This window comes from Rhamphochromis longiceps, linkage group LG12, assembly GCF_057381845.1.
Source record: "Rhamphochromis longiceps isolate RC_006_pf linkage group LG12, R_longiceps_female_GT1.1, whole genome shotgun sequence".
Taxonomy (NCBI): Eukaryota; Metazoa; Chordata; class Actinopteri; order Cichliformes; family Cichlidae; genus Rhamphochromis; species Rhamphochromis longiceps.
In genome coordinates this window covers 15,966,040-15,992,342 of record NC_140568.1, presented here as the reverse complement: position 1 = coordinate 15,992,342, position 26,303 = coordinate 15,966,040, and the positions used below count along the sequence as shown (strand labels likewise).

The following is a 26,303-nucleotide window of genomic DNA, read 5'->3' as shown; positions in this document are numbered from 1 at the left end:
GAACATATGCTACTTCCATCTGTTAACACAATAACTATATTTGATACTCACAGCAGAGCAGCATATGCATATTTGTACTCTAGGATGCTTCTATATTATGAACTTCAAAAATCTCTGGTGTATATAATTTCTGTCTGATTCTGGAGAACTAGGATAACTGTACAGATTTTATTTTTGATTTATGTAATATTTAATTTTACATCAATATCAGTCTTGACAAATGTGATTGGGTATTTTTGCCTTTAAAAGAAAACATTATCATATGCATCATTATTCCAAGTCTTTTTGTATGCACACTAATATTTATCATTGCTAAACTCCGCTTCTGGCTTTTTAACATCTTAAAACAACCAATTTGAATATGGTGAATCTGCTTTGAAAATCACCATGGGAACACAGCCCATAGTAATCCAGACATTTTCCATACCATAAATGGAAAATGACAAGACAAAGTGTGATAAATGTTAAAGTGTTATTGAAGTATTTCGAGTTTATCCTCTGAGAACCAGAATTTGATGGCCATCCATCCTCTAGGTACTTGTAATGCTTCCATTTATGTGAAAAAAAGAACATTTACCCCACAAAATGAACATTTTTATGCTTCAACTCCATAGGTCCCCATTCATTTGGAACGATCTTGTGAGTACCCCCAGTGAAACTGGAGGTCCAGAAAGTGCATGTTCTTGAGTAGTTAGAAGTTCCTTGTTAGTGCATCATTGTGACTGTGCTGCTATATTAGATTTAGCATTTACTTCTGCATTACAGAGCCTTAGCAACACTCTGTAACTGATACATGTTTGCACAATTTTATGCTAAATATGTTAATGTGGCTATTTCACTGCATGAGTGCTCAGAAGAAAATTTCATGCATTCTGCACACAAAGAGAAAGTTTAATAAGATGGGGACTTTTATCCCAAAGTGCACTGTGGCATCACAACCCAACCTGCATTTTTAGCATGAGAGGATCTTTTTACTTATGAAGCGACACGAAATGTAAACCAGGTAAAACTTCCTGGGGGCCAAAATGACACCACTGAATCAATGATAAGACAAAGACACAAGCTGTGTTTAACTATAGTTTACTTGGGGGAGGAAATGCTGTAGAAACAATACTTTTTCTCACAGGTTATTACCAACATTGTGCAATGCAAAAACATTTCCTTGCTATTAGTTCAGATACAACACATTGCCCTTGAAATAAGAAGCATTCTCTAATGTCTATTCTAAGGAAGAAACCCCAAAGCTCAGGAAAGCTACCCAGATAATAGTTTTAACTTATGCTAGTATCAAAATCACTATATGCAGTAATGTTAATTGCTATCATACCATGGATGAAGCTCACTGTAACATTTATAAATCTCACACTCTACTGTGTTGGACTAAAAAATCTATTCCAAAATGTAATGCTCAGTTAAATTATTTAGAAGTTGATCCAAAATGACACAGACATTACATAGACATATTATTTTCAAAACTTCCAGAAATACAATCACAGCCCAACTGGAGATGTCAGGGCAATCAAAGCAGTGTCAATTCATCATCCTCATCACACTCATTCCCAACTGAGCCTTGGAAATCTTCACTGAAACTGGAACAAAGCAGGAGGGAGGGCACAACAATGCTTAATAATAATTTGAGCGATCTTTGCAATTGTCAATATGACACACAGTTTCACGTGGAAAATAACAAGAGAGGAGGCAAAGCTCAAACTCTTGATTTATGTAATTATCCTCTCAAGAAATGGAAATGGCTGCTTCGGTGAACCATCACGAGAAGTCAAACTGCGTGTGGTCATTTCCCCCTGAAATACATCTGCACGTATATGAATACCTGACCTTATTAGAAGAGGCTTAACGTCCCAGACATGAGTCATGTTTTAATGCCAGAGTTTTGTCAAAGCTTCCCAAACCGAAGTTTGCCAAGGCAGTCGCTGCTCAACTCCTTTAAAAAATATGATGTTTCCTGCTTTCTCCACTGCCAATATGTACAGGTGTTTACTTTTTATCTTAAAGCGACACTGGTCAATATTGCTGATCAATAACATTGTTAATGAAATAATGTATGCTTTGTTTCTGAATTGGGAGGATACTGTAGTAACAAACCCAGTAGCCTATAGATACCTGACACTGAAGCTTCTCCCGGTGATTTTAGATATTTGGAAACAAAATTTCTCCCATTAGATAAAGTATTATCTTCAGAAGTATTTCATGTGACCTTGGTTAGGGGTTTCTCCACTTGCTGATCATATTTAAATGAAAGGGACAAACAAAAGTGAAAGGGGACAACTGAGAAAGAAAATTGATTACGCCTTCATTTCATAAAAAATTAAAGGCAATTACTACTCCAATCACAAAGCATAATTATTGACTTTCATTGTGTGATTCTGTGATACTGGAGTTTTCGTAGTCTGTGTATGTAACAATGGCCAGTTCAAGATAACTGTGGTTGATATGTAGTCACTGCGTAAACTTTCATATTTTTAAGCACTAAAAATGCCAGAAATGTCTAACCTGCGATTCTGGCAAGCAGCAGAATAACTCATGTAGTCTAACCTTTTTGACCCAATTTACTTAATGGAAGAGTCACTCTGCTTCTTAAAGCAATTATCCTCAAAGCAAAGGTTATTATTTGAATATTTCTCAAAATGACATAATATACTTTAACTATCATTTTTCAGTACAGTGCAAGTTTTTGGAACAAAGATCTTTAAAAAAAAAAAAATCTTTGCTCAACTCGTCTTAGTAAGTTCAAACCAATCAGCCTAATTGTTTCATGTAAAAGATTTTTGTAGCAGCATTGTAAAATTCTGTTTGGTGTTTCACTGGTAATATTCAAAGATCTGATCTATTATCTCTGATGTCCCACATAACTGACTTTGCCATGGGAATGTGACTCAAAACCGCTCTAGTCTACAAAGTCTGCGAGTTGTTTTACACTGCTCGGGCTCTTCCTCAATGTTAGCACTGATGCGTTATGTTCCAGCAGGAGAGCTAAGTGTTTTATCTGATCAGAGCCATGGGGAAAATGTTGTGGGCTTGACAGCAGATAATGAATCTCCAGTAAAGTCTCTGTTGTCTTTGTTATCAGAAAACTCATTAGAAATCCATCAAACTTGTGCCAGTTTTTAGTATAAGAGCACGATTAAACACCTCGACTTAAGATGTGGTTACAAGTGTCGAACAGAGGTGTGTAATTACGCTCTGGGCTTTGGCCTTTATTTAAACTCGCAGCAGAGGAGAAAGAAGAGGGTCATATGAGCAGAACTGGGGCTGCGATAACCGCTGCAGAATATAAAGAAGCCGAGCAGCGAGCACACTGCACGCACTGCAGTGTCTGTTTCTGTCCACAGAATTGTAAGACAGTCATTAAAATCCAAAGGTATCTTGTACAGTACCTCCAACAATGCTCTTGTACATACAAATATACAAATTGAAATACCAATACAGAAATATTCTTACACTGATTACTGCTACAGAATACAAACTGGGAAAGTATTTGATCTTTAAACAAATACATATCTTCATGAAGGAAAGTCATGAATGTACAATGATTTTTAAGATCAGAACCACCTTTAAGCAAAGAGATCACTGGGCACAAAGGACAGGCACGACCTCACATGATTAGTCCAAAACGCTCATAAAGCCTGAACAAAGGGAAAAGAAACATTGAAAGTTGTATAATTGCCTGAGAGTTACACTAACTTACACCAACCTCAACTAACTTTGACGTTAATGTAAACAAGGTGAACAGGCAAAACTAGCCAGACTGTACACAACGGCTGTAAAATACTACTACAATTTAAATACTGAACAGCGGCTCCCTGTTTGAAGTAACAGTTGGCGGTTTGATCAGCAAACACAATCAAAGGCTGATTGAATAACAAAGGAGGAGAGGGATGCCATGCAGACATCTGCATAGACTGGCTCACTGTCTCATGACCAAAATCATTTAGACCCAACCTGAGCCTAATAGACTCACTCACATGGAAAGTATAATGAAGTCCTTACACGTAATCCACCAACACCAAACAAAAAAAGAAAACACAAACTGTACAATGAAAATGTACAATATTTTCTACTGAGCATAACATTTATGAAAATTAAAAAGGTAGCAGTAGAGAAAATACCATTAAATATTCCCTAACAAATATGGTTCTCTCTGCATTTGAGGTAATTCGAAGACCCAGATGCCATGTGAGACAGTATGCTGCGTGACTTAATGGTGCAAACCAGGAGCAGCCATGGAACTAGAAAGGTCTTCGTTTTTCCTTTGATTACACCAAATTATCACAATGCTTGTGACAGAGATTGGGTGATACATGCTTCGTGGAATAAAATAGTATGTAGCAGCATTGTATCCCTGCCTGTTTAAGTACAGTGTGTCTCAATTCAAATACTTTTTCATTTAGTGCTTTATGTACACTATATAGCTACTTGTTTAGTAAATGGATTTACCAGATAGGCTTGTTTCAAATCAGAGCTGACCAGTCATGCACTCACCATTAATGGCATTTGCAATATGCAAAACAATTTAACAAAGCTAGTTTCAGTGCCTGAAGAAAAAAAAATCTACCCTTAACAAAAAATAAATAAATAAAAATCTCTTATGGAAGGACTACCAGTTAGCTAGCAGTCTATCTGCTAGCTAACAGTGACCCTTGAGCTTGAGAAATGTTCCACATTTCTAGGTACTCAAGCAGCACTTTGTGGAGCAGTACTTGATATTGAACACAATGTCGAACTCAAATTAATGAGTTTAAATATAGAAGTATGTGATTTAAGACACAGCAAACATAGCAAATGTCATGGTAACAGGTATATGTGGAAGAAGATTGCATTCAATCAAACATGTAAGAGACCTTATCTCTGCAGCTTATACAATACCACTCATAATTATGACCCACTATTCTAAATTTGAGATTTCGGTCCCATGAACACAAAAACTCTCGCAATAACAGTTAAACAAGAGGGACATATTTTAAGCTGTTTGGTAGTTAAATGTAGTACATAAAATAGATTTCAGAGGTCTTTTGTAATTTCTACCTATCAAGACTGCTTCATGAAAACTAATTCCAGGTCAGCTGACGTGGATGGCCCAAGAAGCTGCAACAAAGCTTGGAATTTGTGGAAAAATAAGCAGTGAACTATGTTTACAATGCAGACAGGACACAGTATAAGAGACTAGTAAACATATCATGAACAACACACCTTGTGTTACTTTAAAAATATCACAACTCATCCCAAATCCAAACACTAATTTTCATTCTGCGAGCAAACTGCACAGAAGAAACAAGAAACAAAGCGCTTTTTCTCAGCTTGCGCTGCAGATAAGAAAGAGTGCTTTGGTCTGAGGGTGCAGAAGGGAGGAAAAAGTTATTATATAACAGAGGACATGACCACATCAGCACAAGTTTGAGATGAGACAATGTAAATATCACTCATCCTGTCCATTTTTACTCATATTCAATACTCATATTCAATACCAGTACATGTATTTCTAAACAGCACAGTCCCCCAAAACTTTTATTATTATTGTAAACTAAGTGTGCAATGATCAGCTATATGGCATTATTGTATTTGTTGATCTACACAACACTAAGCCCCTGAGTGGAGCTTAATATTCCTACAGATGATGTCATTTAGCTTGGATGACACATTTTTTTGAAAGAAAGAAAAGGAAAAACAGTACCGCAAAACTTTGTGTCACACAAAGTTTAAATTTAGAATTCAGACATTTGTCATTCCAAGAGGAGCTCAAGAAAAAAAGCAGCCATGTTGCATTGTGGGAAATGTAGGATCTTGCGAATGGAACAAGAAGAATGAAGATGAAGCTATCTCAGCCTCTGCTGCCTCAGCTTGAACCATTTGTCAGTCTGACTGAAACGCCCCAACTGCAAAACACAAAATCACACCTGTGCATCTTTAAAATCTTGCTACAGCAAAACATTTTACAGTGGACTGTAATGCTGGAAATAAGCATGGCAAAGACAGCGTTTGGGACACATTGTTGCTGTTATATGATTAAGATTAAGAGTATGTTGAGATGGAAACAACAAGCTGGTGGTGAGGGGAAACAAAAATAAGTCAAAGGATCGCATCGCCCCTACCACTCCACTGGATGTCCAAGCTAAATAAAGAATGAAAGTTCTCCAAAAATGTGAAAAACTGTTGGAATGAACTAAATATGCACTATATTACACTCACTGTAAAGAGTCTGATGTCAGCCTCCAACTGAAACCTCTTTAGAGGCTAGCTATGCAAGAAGGGTTTGAATGCACATGTGCAATACAAACACTGCAAAAGGCTTTGAGCCCACGAACCAATAGCTCAAGAAAAATCAGCTAGCAGTGGCTCAGTGGGCTAAAACACAATGCTGTAATGTTATGAAAAATATGCATGGATGCATCTGTCTGTTTGGCTACAGCTGACTCAAAAGGCGAGATGAAAATGGAGAAAAGCTCCGCTCATCCCTGATGTTCCACTGAAGATGACTCTGTGTGGAGTATGAAGGCCTTTGATTCTGATCTACAGTATGTTGTACAGGTGAGTACAATTCTTAGTAGAAAACAAAAGAATTTGACCTGAGTTATTACAACAGTCTGTAAGAAACACTATTACATTTATATGAAGGTTTAAAAAAAAGACTGCAGTAAATAGACAACTCTAATTCTTAATAAGACTAATCACATGTCCAGATTATCACATGACAGCATGGCGAGAGATGCTGAAAATGTATTCTCTAATGCTCTAGCAAGCACTTGTTTATTTACATATAAGCTCTAATTCCTTTGTAAATAACTTATAAATCCATACTTATAAGCCTCCTAACAAGAGTAGATAGGTTGGCTAAAGGTGGGACAAGAAAAAAACATCCTCAAATCTCAGACAGAGATTCTCCACTGTCACTCTTGTATCTAATAGTCTCTCTGAACTCAGAAATCTAAGTGTAGTTGGCGTTTCTGACACATTTAGGCTAGGATGATGAGTCACTTGCTTCTCCAACTCACTCTTGTCCCCCTTCTTTCTCTTTTCTAGGGTTAGGCAGAGGCAGAAAGTGAAAATAGGTGCAGGTGAGAAAGCACACCGCCGGCTGAATCTACAGGGCCACACCCCGTCGCTTCAGAAGGGCTTACAAAAACAGACCCAACTGCTGCTGCCTCCACTGCTGCTCCAGCTTCTAGCTGAGCACACAGAGCCGGTCTAGGAACCTCTCTGGAGAGGAGAGGAGCCCCCCCACTTCAACCAAATGCCTTGACGCCATACAAAGGTAGGCTCAGATTCGCAATAACTGGCCGACAAGCCAACAGAACATTGGGTGGTGTCACAAGAGGTCGTCGTAGTCCAGTAGCTTGGAGTGCTGGCGGCTTTTCCACAGGCGAAACAAGCGGAAGTCAAAATACATTTCGATCATCTCTTTGCCTGCAGCCAGAGGAAAACAAAAAGAAGCCTTGGTTAGAAACACACACACACACACACACACACACACACACACACACACACACACACACACACACACACACACACACACACACACACACACACTATACTGGCAAAATCACCCGAACTCATCCAGCATCACCCCTACAATTCAGGTATGTTACATCATCCTTTGCCTGCTACATTATTTGTTACTCTGGGGACCACACAAGTGTTTTTGTGCACACTGCAGGTCATTCACCTCAAATAATGAGCACATCACGAAGAGTGCATTTGTGTTCAGGTGTTTCAGTTTATCTGGCCTGACCTGTGCAGCTGTTGGCATCCATCCAAAGAGAGATTAAGCATGCTTAGAAAATGCAGAGTGTGTAAATAGCAAATTACTCTTAACTCTTAAAAATGTTTTGGAGGCATCATTTGCTGGGTGGTTTTACCTGACTCACATTTATCTTGGCCATACTGGCCTGAATATAAGGCAATCTTTAGGCTTGTGTGACAGTAATTCCATACCATATAACTGAAGATGAGTTACATTGTGTTTGTATATGTAGAAAATATATGGGTTGCGTGCTTTCAGCTTTCAATATTTGGCTCAGTCTCATCTTTATTGGTGTGACTGAAACCATGTTTCTTTGAAGCATACCACCCACCTAAACACTACTGCAGACTGAGTCACCACCCCCACCCTCCACCTTTTGAATGCCAACAAAGGCTTGAGGGGCAGCGCACAATCTAATGTCCCCGTCATCATAATATCTTTGGTCCAGGATCAACAATGCAACTGACCACTCACGTGGCCTGAACAATTAGGAAGCATTAGGAATGAAATTAGCTAATCCTATTAAAAACTGTCACTAGCAAACATCATGAGCAATCTAAATCTAAATATTTACTATACTGTATAAATGAATGAAGAAAACACCTGAAATGTGTTCCAGAAGAAAGTTTTATATAAACAGGGCATGTGTTTTTTTTTTCCCCATATTGCAAACAAATGACTGATCAATTGCAATGTTGATCCTGGACCAACATTATTATGATGATGCAGAAACACCACCAACGGGCATATCAGACACACCCTAGCAGTAGCTAACTTCCCCTCTTCACCCAGAGAGTTGATGAAAAACTATTTAGAACTTTTTTTCAAAGGTTCAGGGAGCATGGCAAACTCCCCACATCCCAAACCAATCAGGCATCTATAGAATGTGCCACAACAAGCGTCAACATGCAACCCCCAGGATGCAGAGCATCTGCTACCAAAGTCCCAGTGCCAGATACCACAGAACCCCTACAGAAGTCCTGTATCCATGCTTTGACAGGTCAGAGAAAGACCTACATGAAATTAGTGAAATTTATGATGACTGAATTTGGATGTTAGTTTTTGTAGGTCTAGATATTTAGTAGCAATTCAGGCAACTCTCAACATAAGCACACATCAGCTGATGGCTCATCCAGTCAGAATCCAATCCCAGTCTAAATTTCTTGTTGAGATTAACCTGCACATGGCTGCATTGGATCTTCAACTCACTTTGCAACGGAGTGCCACCGCCAGTTTAACATATATGGAATCTGAGGTAAACTTTCATAATAGGATGAATGTTTTTTCCCAAAATTTGTTCAAAAAGGTGATTTATCTTACGCTCAGATTATCCACACAGTGTTGTGCACATAAAGGTAGATGAAAACATGCCTAATGAATGTGAAAGTATGAACAACGGACACGCCATGTAATTAGCTGAAATCACTGTGATTATGGAAGAAGCAAAATATGGGTCAGAGTTGGGGCCATTGGCTGTGTGTGGTGGTATAATCTGTCACTGTTCCAGTAATATTACAACCAAATGGAGTTGAAGGACTATTTTAATGCTTACGGAAATATCAGTTTCAAGTCCAGCTAGAAAAAATATTAATTATTATTTAGAAAATGTAAAAAAAAAAAAAAAAAAAAAATCAGACCAGAGGGGAAATGAAAAGGTACGAAACACGTTACTGTCATTTCACTGGTACTGTAGTCTTAGATGTTGGAACAGATGTGTTGTGCTGCTACTGTTAGTTCAAACTGAGGTTTAACAACTTTACACAGGATAAGTTGGTGTTTGATGTCAGACTTTGTAAAACTGAAGAGTTTCCACATCACTGAAGAAACATGCTTTTTTGGTCCTGCTTCGTGGTTCTCAGCAGCTGTTGGGAGTGTGTATGTGTGTTTGACTGGCAAAGCTAACAACAGCAGCTCAGGCTGATGTCGTGACTCTCACTGCTGTTGCTGCTGTTATTGTTAGAAAGATGAAGCATTGATGAGGAGGAGGCATTTTTTACATGGTGCAAAATCAAAAATTTTAATGAGCCTTTGATATGTCGATAGTGCACTCAGCATGTTGAATTCTCTTATCTGCACTTGGAGATAAGTCACAGAACTGGATTGGCTGCTTGCAGGTCTGACTATGTGGTTAAATACTTTGATTTTTCTTTCAGTTGAACAGTGCTTTGAAGTTAAAGGGAATGCATTCATATTTCAGCCTTTTAACATCCACCAGGTCACTAGCAAACAGTCTAAGGTTAGGAGTAGCTTTAGGGTTGGGTTTTTATTTAATCACATGCTAAAAGGCAGTTTTTCAGAAACTAGACGTTACCTTTCAGTGAAAGATCGATACATTGCTTTTACATTACAGTCTATTTGTCATAAACCTTATTATATGGGTAATCCAAATAGGTGAAAATTATATAAAAGGGTTGGACACGAACTTAACCCAAACTCTACCCCCAACATTTGATGGCTCATAGAAAGTGAAAGCTGAGTGCAATGAGGTTTTTTATGAGAAACAGTGGGAGATCAATATATTACATAAAATGACTGGTTGGAATAAACAAATAAACGGCATAACAAGGACCAAAGCTGACTATATACTGTCTACTAGTCACAAAAAGTAAAGCTTAAGCAGCTATTGTAAGGAACATGGTGCCGCAGGTTGGTTTTCTTCCTCTCTTCCATTTTTTGAGTCACCAGTTGCCTCTAGTTGCTGTTGACCTCTTGAAAGTAAAATGGATAAGACGTTCTTTTCTCAGAGGATAAAATCGCTCCCCTCATATACAGGGATTTTATATTCATGTTTTTATTTTACGGGGCGATCGTGGTTCAAGACATGGCAGTTCGTCTTGAAATCGGAAGGTTGCCGGTTTGCGCCCTGGCTCTCACAGTCTCGGTTGTTGTGTCCTGGGCAAGACACTTCACCTGTTGCCTACTGGTGGTGGTTAGAGGGCCCGGTGGCGCCAGTGTCCGGCAGCCTCGCCTCTGTCAGTGTGCCCCAGGGCAGCTGTGGCTACAAAGTAGCTTGCCATCACCAGTGTGTGAATGGTTGGATGACTGAATGTAGCGTAAAGCGCTTTGGGGTCCATAGGGACTAAGTAAAGTGCTATGCAAATACAGGCCATTTACCATTTATGGAATTCATATTTTTTCATCAATGACCTAGAAAGCATGAGTGCTTCACTGTGCTCAAGGCAATATATGTGCACTTAGCCAACTATTCAATATGCAGAATGCAATCTACACTGCATACGTTGACCTTAAAATGTGTATAATAAACTCCAACGTGGATGCCAAGTTTCATCTTCTGGCTGTCATCAGGTTCCAGAGATGATCTTTGGCTTGCTGGATTATCTTGTCAATTTTTTTCTTTCGACAGCAAGTGCTTCATGCTTTATCACACTGCTGCATTTTCTATGTATGTGGAGAAAAAGAGACAAAAGTGGTGATGGAGCAGAGTGTGGTGGGTCAGCGGAGGATGGGAAAAAGCACAGCTGGGATAATTATGTTTTAATAGGAAAATAATTAGCGTGGCATCCATAGATGTCAGGAAAATGATTGATGAGGTATCTGTTAAAAGCTCAGAAGAGTTTGCAAGTCTGTGTTTGCTCATATTCCCTAACAAGCTTTCTTTATAGCTAAGCAGCTTCCTGGCATTGACTAATACCCACTATTAACATTCAGAAAGAGTACCACTGAGGATGGTAGCATTAAATCAATACAAACACTGTACATGTGTTTTTTTAGTGTGTGTGCACGTTGTGGTTCTGCATCACAGGTCGAATCAGTGGGTTATCTGCAGCAAAAAGTTATTACCAGAGCTTAAATGAAACCGTTTACAGATGAGCATGTTTTACTCTCACCCTGTGCTGACAGCTCTAGTGGAGACTTAAATTCAACGGAGGTGGGTCTCATCAACCTCTTCAGAGTCTGAATAAGCTGCAGGGAAGAAAGGAGAAAGAGTTAGAGACAGAGAGAACGCTCTGTTCCAAATGCCACCAGCATTGTGAGATGAAAACAAACAAAGCAGTGGTAATGCGGTAGATAGCACTGTGTGCAGAGAGCTGGAGCAGACCCTGCAGCACTTCTGTTCAGCCGGGTGTATGCAAAAAAGGTCAATGTGCCACTTGCAGCACAGTAGCTGTAGTGAAGACAAACCCACTTAAACTCACTGTAGCTGCTTTTGAATGCTGAGCCAGACCTTTTGGTACAAGCCTATCATGTGACTTAACTAAGTCACATGATAGGGTGGGGCAAGGTCTCACAATGGTTTCACCCCAAACCTCTGCTGATAGTGACCCACACACTTTTTCATATACCTTGGCTCATGTGATGTGGTACATGATCAATAGTGGGTCAACAAGCCTGATAAGGGAAAACTCCCAGTAGGACTTAAATACCTGGGACTCGCCATCAATTGGTTTTAAAACTATAGAAGCTTCTTGGATGAGAGGTGAAACGTCCAGATGATTTTTCTTTCCAAGCTCCTAAGATCACCATGACCTGAATGACTGAGAACCTACACAGACAGTTATCAAATTAATTTGTTTATATATTTTTTAATGAAATTATGTATTTTGAATTTTTTTTATTAGTTGCCATTTTCTTCCTTTTGAGTCAATTAACTGAAGTACTGTGCAGCTTAAATAAGCACTACTCAAGTATAATGTGCTTGTTTTCAGTTTTTAATGCATCACCATGATGTGTGTGATAGAAAAAAGCTCATGTGTAAGGTTAATAGGAAAGATCTGTAATCACTAATTCTTCCATTCTGTTCTTCACAACACTCCTGCTTTCCCACAATGTCAAACTCAATACAGTCGTCATTACTTAGGCCCAGTCATTTTCTCGAGTTAGTCTCTATTCCACTTGCTTTACATCTCAGTACTTGTGTCATCCTACCTTCCAGACTCTCATTTATGTGACCCACCTCGTGTCAATCTCAACATCATTCTAACCAGACAGAGATTCTTATCCAAGTCAACATCAGTGGGTCATGCCCTACTTCTTACTATTATTGGACTCAGCTCTTCTGTGTAGTTTCATTGTAGTCTGATGAGCAGCTAGATCAGGGGTGTCAAACTCAAATACACAGTGGGCCAAAATTCAAAACTGGAACAAAGCCACGGGCTAACGTTACTATTTATTTAAATATTTTTATTTCTCCAGATATAAGAATGAATCTTTTCTTATGGACTCAAACACGTTTTGCTGAAAAACTGAATATGGAACAAGCAAAGCTTAATACTAAACAATATATATATTAGCTGTATAATACCAGTAGGCCAGCTCTGATAGTAATTTGGTATGGCTTCGCGGGCCAAATGTAAGTAGGCTGCGGGCCAAATTTGGCCCGCGGGCCAGAGTTTGTCACCTATGCGCTAGATTATAAATGATCTCTCCTTACTGGAGTGGGAATAACCTGTGCCTACTATGAATACAATCAAAGATACTAACCATGCATGTAAATATTGCTGAACTGCAGAGCTCCTTCAGTGACAGACTGCTGCATCCTAGATGCATGAAGGAGTGTTTCCGCAGGTCCTTCCTCCCTGCAGCTGTCAGACTGTACAATCAGAACTGCTCCCAACAAACATAGATGTTTACATCTGCGCTGTAACTGCAATAAGTTAATTAACCGATTCGCACTACAACCTGCTTTGCCTCTTATCTGTAGTTATTTTTATTTAATTTAATAACTGTACAGTACTCTCTGTATATAGTAACCACTGTCCTTAATGTAAATATGTAAGAGAAATTGTGTATGTTTCTGTTCCGTGTCCTGTGTACTGTTTGTTTGTATATGTGTCTTTTTGGCTGCTGTTACAACCAAATTTCCCCTTGTGGGACAATTAAAGGATTATTCTATTCTATTCTATTCTATTCTATTCTATTCTAAGTACTATAAAAAAGACAAGGAATCTAAAGACCAAAGTCTCTTTGGTTTTAATCCAAGTATTGTTGCTTCTTTCCACAGTCCAGAGACATGCATGTTTGGTAAACAGGAAATGCTAAACAGTCCATGACTAAATAATTTGCTTGTACGACGCTGTTAAATCTTGCTTATAGTCTCAATTGCTATAAGATCAATAAGTCTATAAAACTGTTATCAAAATACGACTCTATTTGACAGACCAGTTACAAACTACTATCCAAGCTGAGATGAAGTTGTGTTAAACGTTTGTGATGAAAAACTCAAGAACAGTGATAGGTCTGTCTGGTAATAATGCAACACAGTATACTGATTAGAGACCAATGATGATGTTGTAGATGTACAGAAATTCTGAAAGTCTGAGAGCCAAGAGTGTGGAGTACTAATGCAAACAAATAAAGGAGTGAAACCCAGAGCAGAGCAGCCAAATTAGGTGGGCTTCAGGCCAAAGGAGCAGATCTGAGAAATGGTGCAGACTGAATCGTAATTTATGGTTCAGCAAATGTGTCTGTCTGCATACACATTAGCAGTAGAGGACCTATGTGTCTGTCAAATTGGGAAGGAAGGTATCCCGCTCCTGGTGAACAGCAGAGTTCACAGAGAACGTGAGAAAACCTTCAAAAACAAAGCATGAAACATACAGCCAGAAGTTGCAGTGAACACTTTTCATTGTTTTTTACCACTTTGTTTCACTTCAGCTCTTTGTTATTTTTTTCATTCATTTCATTTCATTTCATTTATTTGTTCATTTTCAGGCACAACAAATACCTATATTGAACATAAAATGCACAAAACAAAAAACAAAAATTGCCTGAAAAAGGAGTGGGACGAAGAAAACTTATTAAATCCCACCCCTATACTCACTCATCAACAAAAAAAACAAACTTCCCGCAGCTACGCCCATCATTGCATACAGACCCATCAACAGCCCCGGGCACATACAAGCATCTAAACGGCAGCTCGCAAACAACAATTAGAGCCTTCATAACTGAATACAGAATATATAAATTATAAATTGCATTACCACAGGTAACAGGCAGTAATAACTACAAGTAACAAACACACATACATATACATACATATATATCTACACACACATGTACATATATGTACATACATACGCACACTTTTTTTTTTTTTTTGGAATCCATACCAGCAATGGTAAGAGAACAGACATTACAGAGCACACTAAAAGCATCATTGAGTATACTGTGACCAGACCAACTGTTTGTAGAGAAATTTATATCTATGAATATTTTTGCATTGTTTCAATTGTAAACTCAGACTGTTCCAGATTTTCACACCACATACAGACACACAAAAACCTTTACGGGTTGTTCGAGTTCTGGGTAATTTGAATTCTCCAAAGCCTCTCACATTATAAACCTTTTCTCGAATTTAAAATCTAGTTTGTAAATTTGCCGGTAAAAGTTTAGTAAAAGCTTTATACAAAATTATGGATGTATTGTAATTAACCAGATCCTGGAATTTAAGTAACTTTGCCTGAAGAAAGAATTTGTGAGTATGATCTAGATAACCAGCCTTGTGAATAATACGCAGTGCTCGTTTCTGTACTGTGACTAATGGATTAGTTGTATTTTTATATGTGTTTCCCCACACTTCCACACAATATGTAAGATATGGAAGAACCAGGGTACAGTACAGAGTACGAAGTGCATCTTTATCAAGGAATTGTTTCACTTTGTTCAAAACTGCGAGGCTTCTGGAAATTTTGGTTTTTATGTGTCTGACGTGGGGTTTCCATGAAATTTTATTATCAATTACGACTCCCAAAAATTTGTTTTCACTCACATTATCAATTGGTACACCTTCAATGATAATTGGTAATTCTACATTATATTTTAAATTACCAAAAAACATTGCTTTAGTTTTATTTATATTTAATGATAATTTATTTATGTCCATCCATTTTTTTATTAATTTTAGCTCCCTGTTTACGGTCATTACAAGATCAGTATAATCATCGCTACTGAAAAATATGTTGGTGTCATCTGCGAACAGTATGAGTTTAAGTACTTGAGAAACATCAAAAATATCATTTATGTATACATTGAAAAGTTTTGGTCCCAACACTGACCCTTGGGGAACACAATACCAAGTTTCTCTGAATGGTAATGCCCTATGCTAACATATTGTTCCCGACCCGTTAGGTAACTTTTTAACCAGTTACCAGCTTTCCCTCGAATACCATATCTTTCCAATTTATCCAATAATATTGAGTGATTGATTGTGTCGAAGGCCTTTTTGAGATCAACAAAAATACCAACTGCATATTTATTTTTATCCAGTGTATCAGTAATTTCTTCTACTGCCTCAATTATCGCCATTGAAGTGGTTCTTTGCGTTCTGAAACCATACTGACCAACATTTATTATTTGATGTTTTTCAGGGAATTTTTCTAATCTTGAATTAAAAAGTTTTTCTAGAATTTTTGAGAATTGAGGCAGTAGAGAAATAGGCCTATAATTGGTAAAACTGTGTTTGTCATTACTTTTATATAGTGGTATTACTTTCGCAATTTTCATTTTTTTTGGAAAACAACCAGACTGAAATGATAAATTACAGATATATGTTAAGGGACTAGCAATATTCAGAATAACCTGTTTAACTACAGACATATTTATGTCATGATAATCCATTGAAGACTTACTTTTACATTTTAATGTGATATTTATTACTTCTTGCTCATTTGTAGCTGAGAGGAACAGTGAAAAGGGATTTGATTTTATATTACTGATATTTTCATTTTTATGACACGGGATGTCTGCTGCTAGTTCAGGGCCAACATTTATGAAGAATTTATTGAACCCATTGACAATATTACTCATGTTGTGATTTTCACCATTTGCATCAGTAAAATATTCAGGATATGATGTTCCAGAAGATCCTTGTTTAATTAAGTTGTTTAACACATCCCAAGTTCCTTTTATATTGTTTTTATTTTCATATAATCTTCTTCTATAATAAAGTTGTTTGCTCGTTCTTATAATATCAGTCAATTTATTTCTATATGCTTTATATCTTTGTTCCACTTCTTTTGTTTTTACTTTGATGAACTGTTTATACAGATTGTTTTTCTTTTTGCAAGCATTAATAATTCCTTTTGTGAGCCAAGGACTTTTTATCTTTTTTTTTCTTTGTCATGTGTTCGTTTACAGGACAATGTTTATTGTACCACATAGTAAAAATATCTAGGAAATTATCATAAGCCTTGTCCACATCTGACTCTTCATACACCGAATTCCAATCTTGTTGTGCTAAATCGAAATTGAAGGCATGAATTGCTTCTTCATTTATTGTTCGCTTTGCTATCATGATCTTGGTATCTATTTTTTTTAAATCACAGTCACACAAAGTAAAAACTGGTAAGTGGTCAGTTATATCACAGACAAGCAGGCCACTATTAATTTGGAAATCCATGACATTAGTAAAAATGTTGTCAATAATAGTGGCGCTATGTGAAGTTATTCTGCTTGGCTTTGTTATTGTTGGATATAGTGATAAGCTGTACATCGTGTCAGTAAAGTCATCAATGGCTTTTAACCTTGTTGGATTTAGCAAATCAATATTAAAATCACCACAGATAAATAGTAATTTTTGGTTCACCGAAGCAAACGTTTTTTCTATCCATTCATTAAAAGTGTCAATACTTGAACTGGGTGTCCGATATATGCAACTTATTATAACATTTCTCTTTTTGTCATTCATAATCTCAATAGTCAAACATTCCAAAATTCCATCAATAGCCATAGACATAGTTGTTACAACATTATAGTTTATAGAGTTATGAACATATATAGCAACCCCGCCGCCCGCCTTATTTAATCTATTCATGTATTTTAAATCATATCCATTCAAACAAAAATCTATTCCTTTATCGACATTGAACCAAGTTTCAGTGATGGCTATAACACTAAAGGGGCGAGAAAATTGTTGTAAATAGTCCTTAATGAAATCAAAATTAGAGTACATACTTCTGCTGTTAAAGTGAATTAATGAGAGCTTCCCGTCTAGGTTAATTTCTTTTTCATATTGTTCCTGAGTGAAATAATTAAAATTTTTAACAAAAGTAGAGAGAAAGTTACTTTCAGAATCTATTTCTGGATCTATTATATTATGCTCCTTATATTCACAATCTAGATCAATTACTTTCTGTTGAAGAATTGATTTCAACGTGTCCATGTCATTTCCTGGTGTAATTGATACATTGGTGTCAGTTATACTTGTCCAGATCCTCCATGTTCCTCACTATCAGTACTTTTGCCTCTTCTGGTGTCCCGTTTAGCTTAATGAAAATCTTACAGTTTGTTACCCATGTATGTTGTATTTTACCGTTCTTCTTCAGTTGCCTTGCCTTCCTCGCGATATCTGCGTTTTTTCGTGTCAGATGCTCATTAATGAAAACGTCCGTGCCTTTCAGTTTGCGTCCTTGTTTCAGCAGTGCGACCTTGTTCTTCCGATTGACAAATCTCATAATGACGGCCGGCGGTCTGTCACTCCTCCTGGGCAGTGAGTGACATGCTTCTATGTGCTCCAGGTCCATCTCTATCCCCTTGCTTTGGAGGAAGGACGCCACCTGTTGCTCCACCGAGCGGGTCTCCTCGTCGCTGGGCTCCCCGACGTTCCCGGCCACCGCGCGCGCGTATGAGCGCGGCTTGATTTTAATACCGCTGATGACCACGTCGTTCGTACGGGTGTACTGCTCCAGCTCATCCACCCGCCGCTCGAGATCCATGATCCGTCTGTCCTTCTCGGCATTTTGGAGGCGTAGCTGTTTTACCTCCTCCAGAAGCCCCAGAAGCAGCTCCTGCTGCGCCCTGACTGCGGCCACGTCTCCGCACAGCGCTCCGAGGGAGGTTTTAATGTCCTCAACCTCCTCTGGTGTTGGGCCTTTCTTGGGTGGCATACTGAAGCGAGAGCACGAGGCGGCCACCACGAGGGACCCGGAAGCGGAATTTCTGATGATGGCGCCTGGCTAGGCCTGCTGGCTGATGGTGGAGCCTGGCTGTGGCCTGCTGGCTGATGGTGGATCCTGGCTGTGGCCTGCTGGCTGATGGTGGAGCCTGGCTGTGGCCTGCTGGCTGATGGTGGAGCCTGGCTGTGGCCTGCTGGCTGATGGTGGAGCCTGGCTGTGGCCTGCTGGCTGATGGTGGATCCTGGCTGTGGCCTGCTGGCTGATAGTGGAGCCTGGCTGGGCCTGCTGGCTGATGGTGGATCCTGGCTGTGGCCTGCTGGCTGATGGTGGAGCCTGGCTGTGGCCTGCTGGCTGATGGTGGAGCCTGGCTGTGGCCTGCTGGCTGATGGAGGAGCCTGGCTGTGGCCTGCTGGCTGATGGTGGAGCCATCAGCCAGCAGGAGCAAAAACCTTTGCTCTTTTCCCCAGCAAGGCTGAAGAACCAACAACAGCACAAGCACAAGCACAAGTAGCCCACATACTGGTTGAATCACATACTTTGTGCAAGTAGAAAGAATAGAATAAAAAATTTAATAGAAATATCCTTTATCATCCCTCATTTTGGTAAATTCAAATGTTGCAGCAGCGAAGTGACAGATTCATACAAAAGAAATAAGAGGCTGTACAGTACGAAACGGCACTGTTCACTGGTGTTGGTGTGGTGGCTCTGCACCTGCGTAAATCCATTGCCAGCTCCTTGGTTTTCCCTGCATTGATCAGGAAATGGTTCCGCTGGCACCAGTCCACAAAGTCCTGAATCCACTGTCTGCACTCTGAGTCATCCTCACCTGTAATGAGGCCAACTATGGCAGAACTATCAGAGGACTTTTGTAGTGTAGATGGCAGCCTGGATAGTTGATGGAGAAGTCTGCAGTGCAGAGGGTGAACAGTAACAATGCCAGCACAGTTCCCTGCAGGGCCAGCCCTTTGACCTCATATACTGTGGTCAGCCAGTGAGGTAGTCCAGCATCCACTGTGACAGATGGAGGTCCACTCCTGACAGCTCTAGCTTGTCCCTCAGATGTCCAGGCTGAATGATGTTAAAAGCACTGGAGAAATTAAAGAACATTATCTTCACAGTGCTTCCACGCGTCTCCAGGTGGGTCAGACCTTGGTGCAGGAGGTAGATGATATGGCATCATCCACTCCAATGGTAGGCTGGTAGGCGAACTACAATGGACCTCACCAGGGGACTAAGATGTTTGAGGACCAGCCTCTCGAGGGTCTTCATCAGATGCGAGCTGAGTGCTACCGGCCTATAGCTGCTGAGGTCCTTTGGCTGTGTGGTCCTCATCACTGGTACCACACAGAAGGTTGTCCACAGCTGTGGTACTTTACCCAGATTCAGGCTCATGTTGAACATGTACCATACAGTTGGTCTGCACAGCACCCTGATATTTTGCTGCTCGTTCCCCACCTGTGTTGAAAGGGATAGGATGGTGGTGGGGGAGGTGGGCTATGGGATGGAGTATTCTGAAGCAGAGGGGCTGGGTGATGGCTAAGAGGTGTATAGTCATGGGAAGAAAAGCAGGCACTCGTTGAAGATGGGAGGTTTGCAGCAGAGATGATTGGGTCTGAGGGGTAAGTGTCTGTGGGTGGGTGAATGAGCTGAACCAGTTCTTCAGATCATTCACCCACCCTAAATCTCCTAGAGCCTGGGAGTTTGGTTTGTGATTTGAAATTGTTTTCAGCCTCTTCCAAACTACACTGATGTTGCTCTACTGCAGTTGGTTGTCCACCTTCTCAGCTCCTTCAGCACAAGTCCCAGCTCCTCCTTATTTCCTGACCTAAAGTCTCTCTTCTTCTGCTTAAGGAAAGCGTTGATTTCAGGGTTAATTCAGGGCTTGTTATCGGAAAAACACTGTAACTTCAAGAGGGGCACAGTGTTATGCCCCTGTGTGATTTAGTCTGTTATGCTGTCAATATCCTCTCTGTGATGAGCACAGAGCTCTTCCCACACAGTAGAACTGAAGCAGTACCTCAGAGCTTCAGTCTCCTCAGACTCTTCACTGTGCGCAACACAGCTGATTCTCTGTGTACAAGGCGTTTATACACAGGCTGGAGATGAATCAGGTTGTGATTGCCCCAGAGGAGGGAGAGGTGATGAGCTGATGTTGGCATACAATAAGTCTAGTGTTTTATTGTCTCTGGTTTGGCAGGTTACATATTGGGTGAAGGTGGGCAGAGTGGAGGACAGGGAGAGATGATTAAAATCCCCAGAGATCAGAAAAAGGGCCTGAAGATACTGTGTTTGAAATCCGCTGGTAACAGTTTGGATAACAGGAGAGGACACACACCGTTATAACGGTAACATGTGTAAACTCCCACGGTAGATAATATGCCCTCATGCTAACAGCTAGAAGCTCATTGTCCTTACTTCAGAGGACTTACTTCCTACCTGCTTCCCTTTTACAGTTAAGCACCCAGAATTACACCATCGATCAATTAAAACACAGCCAGACCCCCTCTTCTCTTCCATACCTTACTCCAACCTTTTTTGCGCCACAGACCGGTTTATGCCCGACAATATTTTCACGGACCGGCCTTTAAGGTGTCGCGGATAAATACAACAAAATAAAACTAGTACCGGTACCGGAAAAAAGAAGATTTATTCATAACACACATGAAAAGACCCAGGAAAACTGAGTTAACGATAAAAACGATGACAAAATAACGCTGAAAACCGATAAAAACCCTGAAAACCATACATTTCACACCTGAGCCTCAACTTTCGCGGTCCGGTACCAAAGGACTCACGGACCAACATAGTTGAACAAATTAAAAATTTTAAAAACATACGGTTTGTGACAAAACAGCAGTTACGTAGTATTTCATGGTTCTAAAACTCCTGTTTTTATTGAGTTGGATTAATCCTAACTCTAACCCTATTTTGGAAAACATATAAAACAGACTTCTTTTTTATTTTTTTTTAAATGTAGCTAATGTTTGTTGTGTTTCAGTTGAGTCTATACCTCACTGGGTCAGGCTTGTTTTGGCAACCAGTCAACACCATAAACCCATTTCATATTGATGCTTGGTAAGGTCAGTTTGAACTGAAAAAAAAATCCCTTTAATACTATGTGGGTCAGGCTTATGTTGTGAAAAAAAAGCAATTTCATGTACTATTGCTTATGTAGTGGCACCCTGGTTTAGTGGTTAACTCATTTCCCAGTCTCAAATCCCCAATGTGAGACTGGGAGGAGACACAAACCTATCCTATATACTTAGTACTACTCCCAGGCCTGGATTAATGGGATAATTGTGTCATGGAGGCCAAACTCTGTCAAACATGCAGATCGATCCATACTGTGATCGCCCATTAGTAAAAATAATGTCTTCTTTAGCACACTATTGTTTGCTGTCCTATCACTTGCAATGTATGTACTCGCCATAGCTGATTGGCTTTCTTTCTATAATTCTAAGTTAAAGTATGGTGTTGTAAAGTGATGACATAATTTGTCTGACATTGTGTATGGTTTGTAAGCTGTTAAGTAACATGAAAACAGAATTTCAGGTAAAATCTAACTCTTTAAAATCTTCCTAAAGGAGGAGAATTAATACGATCTCTACGGATTGGCTTTGGAAACCCTTAAATAAGATGGCTGATAACAGAATAGTAGAGCTATAAGGACTGATGAGTGGGGTGGAGCATCTTCTCAGCTCAGCTCCGTCAGTCAGTCTATTAATAGTGGCTCTCCAGCTGAGCCTGTAGGAGCACACACAGGCAGCAGCAGGGGGAAAATTGTTAAATGCAGCGAATAAGCCCTTCCTTGCCACCGCACGCCAAGCCCACCCTCTTTGTCTTTGAACTGAATCACCGTGAATGAGAAGCCAAATGTCAGAGGGAGTGTTATAGTACGCTGCTGGATGTTCTAGAAGGTACACATCCAACACACAATTAAACAATGATTCCAATAAATATGTCAGAAGCTGCATTTTGAAGCATTATGCATTACTTTCCAATTAGCGCTAACATGTTGTTGTGATTTCCATAAAATAAATCAAGAGTGGATGGAGATTAATGGCTTGCAGGCTCACAGAACTCCACTCAGGATGGTTTCACTTTATGCTTCAAGACTCTGAGGCTCAAAATGTCGACACTGTTGAAACTTAGAAAACACATCAGATCTCAAAGGGGAAAACATCATGCTGGATAGAAACACCGATATGGACTGGGAAATGTGTTAAATGGGTTGAAAGGATGCCACATCGCTTGATAGAAAATAAAATGGTCAACCTACAGAGAGCTGAACTCAAAGACGCCCCAAAAATCAAAGTGAGAAATTGCTTACATTTCACTGCAGCAACTCAAAATGGTAGTTTGTAGGACCCGCATTTTGTGTCCTGAGGGATCTCCATCCAGATGTGGACAAGAGCATCACTGAGCTCATGGACAATCTAAAGTGCAACCTGGCAGCATCGGATGGACAGAAACAAAATGTTCCATAGGTGTTCTGTTGGATTTATATCAGGTGAGCATGGGGGTCAGTGGAATTAATTCCTTCATCCTCCAGAAATTGCTTGCATACTATTGCCACATGAGGCTGGGCAGTCACGTACCAGGAGGAACCCAGGACCCACTGTACTACAGCAGGGTCTGACAATGGGTCCTACCTGCCATTAGGTATGATCCGATACCTAATAGCAGTTGGTGCTGTTGCCTGCAGAGATCTGTGCATCCCTCTGTGGATATGCCTCTACAGGCCGTCACTGACCTACTACCATATTGGTCATGCTGAATGATGTCATTACTGGCATAACGTTTTCCCGGCTCCTCCTCACTTTCACACGGGCTCCAAGGTGCCAGGCAGTGAGCACAGGACTCACTAAAGGATGTTGGATCCTTAGACCACCCTCATGAAGTGTCAGAGGCATTCACACCAGTGGCATGCTGGAGGTCACTTTGTAGCTCTTGCAGTGCTCAACATTATCCACCTTGCACAAAGATACTTCTCGGTGTTGTTTCTCATTGTTAGAGAATAATACAAGAATAATACAAGTAGGAATTTAAATTTTAAAAAGCTGTATGGTTTTCAACTTCTTGGCTGTGTGACACAGTTAAATGGAAACAGATTTACAAAAGAAATGTTGAAGTACCATAATCAAGTGGCTCATTTGTCACTCATGATTTTACTGAAGAGTTGAAAAATAGCTGCATGCTATACAAAATATCTCAGGGGAGAGATAGAGAAGCTGTAACCTCCTTCAAATGTCATATGCAATAACATCAGTGTCACAGAGTCACTGCTATAAAGCTGCCATTTAGTTTTTAATTAAGTTATGATTAAGCTTAAGTAAAAAGTAAAAAGTCCATTTTGTTTTTGCAATATGTACAAAATATCATCATTCATCAATATGTGTATTGTCTTAATGCACTTGAAATTATTTATAAATTTCACCATAATATGCCACCATAATAAGTTTTATAATTTCTGCAGTTACTTGGTTCCACTCCCATCACAGTTTCACACAGTTTTTGAACACTAGATTTAAGATCATTTAAGGTAAGTGTTCATTTCAGCTCATATTTGTGCAGTGAGGAAATAATTGCCTTTATGAGTTTTTACTACCATGGGGCAAAAGAATACTGCAGTAAGCAAATGCCACAGTAATCGGCATGTGGAGATGGGTTTGCTGAATATTTTAGTGTGTGAGCACGTTTCATGTGCATATGCTCCATGCGATTGTATCTGCATATGGTAAGTGTCTGCCTGTCTCTGTGGGGGATAGGAGGGTTGGGGCAGGTCAATGTTTAGGTACTGATGTGAAAAAAGTGTATCAGTGTAGTGCGTGCAGTGTAATTAAGTAGGTATCAAAAGATTTTATTTTCCTGTCATTCCAAAGTGCTGTGTATGCTTTCTTTACCCCACCAAGCACGCACTCTCTCTCTCTCTCTCTCACACACACACACACACACACACACACACACACACACACACACACACACACACACACACACACACACACACACACACATTTATGCTGTGTAGTAGAATGAGATCTGGATGAGCAAGCTGGGGGGTGATGGTAAAGTTGGAATTTATTCCTTTGCATCTAAAATTCCTATTTGCTGTTCATGTGCAAAAACTTTCCTGCAGTGACCTCATTAGACATTGTGAGAAGCTGTGAAATCAAGAAGTAAGAAAACAAAAAACATAATTTCTCTGCATGTGCCTATAGACAGTATCTGGCTGGGAGTGCGTGTGCGTGCATATCTGTGGTATCAACTAAGCATGCTGCATATGCATGCAGACAGTTTTGGTCCACTTTTGCACTGAGTAGCGGACTATGGGGCTCTTACTTGTTCTCGAGGATACAAGCAAAGACAGCTACCTTTTCTCCATTAGCACTTCCCAGCACATAGCAGCCCATAATGTGGATGAGGTTGGGCTCTGGGTTCAGCTTGCTCATCAGCCTGCTGAGTCGCCGCCAGAACCTGGTCACACAGGAGAGGTGAGAGGTGAGGACAATCAGCATAGGTAAGGGTTAAGGTTACGATAAAATACTATTTATTGCCAGTGTTTAAACAGATTAGCTTGCAGATTAAGAAGTAACTCTTTTTTTTTGCTTTCAATAGCCTGTGTGATTTTTTTCTATTATAATGCAGATTTGATGCTTATGGTCTGTCAATAGTGAGCAACACTGACTAGACCTGTGTTACAAATAAAAACCTGTAATCAGTAAGCTGACCAGCTCTCAGCATAACACAGACTCAAACTAGACTTCCCTTATAAAGACCAAATATTATGGTGCTTTAGGTACCGTATTTTGGTAGTACAATGTTAATGACAATGTCACCAAATTGGGATTCCACCCACTTGGGTGGTTTTAAGGTTAAGCTAAAAGCTTAAAACTACAAGTGCACTCAAGAATGCATGTATTACACCCTATCAGACCCCATACCTTTAAAGACAGTCACCTCCACAGTAGTCAACCGTGGTGCACATTAAGACTACTTAAACTTTCTTTTGCATAATACTATCTAAAACAGATTACTGCAAAGCTGAAGGACCCTGCTAAAACGAAGAAGCAAGAAGTTGAGGTGTCTGCCTATGGTTAAGGTTTTCAAAGTGGGTTTACATGAAAAACAGTCATCATATATTTAAATAACAGTCTTAAATATTTAAAAGTTAGATAACAGATAGCTAAAATACTCAATCTAAGGACAAAACGTTTGTTCCTGTTTCAGTCGTATTTGCCTGCCGTGTTATCTTGTAACTGCAAAAAAAACAAAACAAAACAAAAAAACCCTTCAAAGTCCAATAGAGATCAGGAGCAGAATCTCAGCTCACACATGAAAATATACTGGTGTGTGTGTGAGCAAATTAAAAAGAAAAGTGGGAATGAAAAGTTAATTTGTTTCATTAAACCACTATTAATGCAAACTGCATGTGGCCTGGAATAACTCTAATGCACTTTATATATTTTATTTTTATTGATGTCTGTTCCAATATTTTCTGGTCCCAGGCCTCTTGATGGTTCAATACTCCAAGTAATGATTAAGTTTGTAACAGCAGATGCAAATCAGAGTATTTTCTTTCAAGTTCAAATTTCAAATGCCATTTGAAATGAATATTTTCAGACCACAGCAAGGACCGCAGTCTTGACTATGAGCATCCCTCTTTGCGAATCAGACTGTACTCATCTGAGCTGACA

The 26,303-nt window shown here is 39.6% G+C and overlaps 1 protein-coding gene across 2 annotated transcripts in view; it reads right to left on the bottom strand.

Moving 5' to 3' along the window:
• Positions 1-1,073: 1,073 nt before the first annotated feature.
• LOC146657093 (NMDA receptor synaptonuclear signaling and neuronal migration factor-like) overlaps positions 1,074-26,303 on the bottom strand; it is a 71,014-nt gene continuing 45,784 nt past the window's right edge. For both annotated transcript variants that reach the window (XM_085424914.1, XM_085424913.1), the window contains 3 exons: positions 24,981-25,083; positions 11,605-11,680; positions 1,074-7,419 (listed from right to left, as the gene is read on the bottom strand). In XM_085424914.1, the coding sequence (XP_085281040.1) occupies positions 7,322-7,419; positions 11,605-11,680; positions 24,981-25,083 (277 nt within the window). In that variant the 3' untranslated portion in view covers positions 1,074-7,321. The remainder of the gene's footprint in view (positions 7,420-11,604; positions 11,681-24,980; positions 25,084-26,303) is intronic.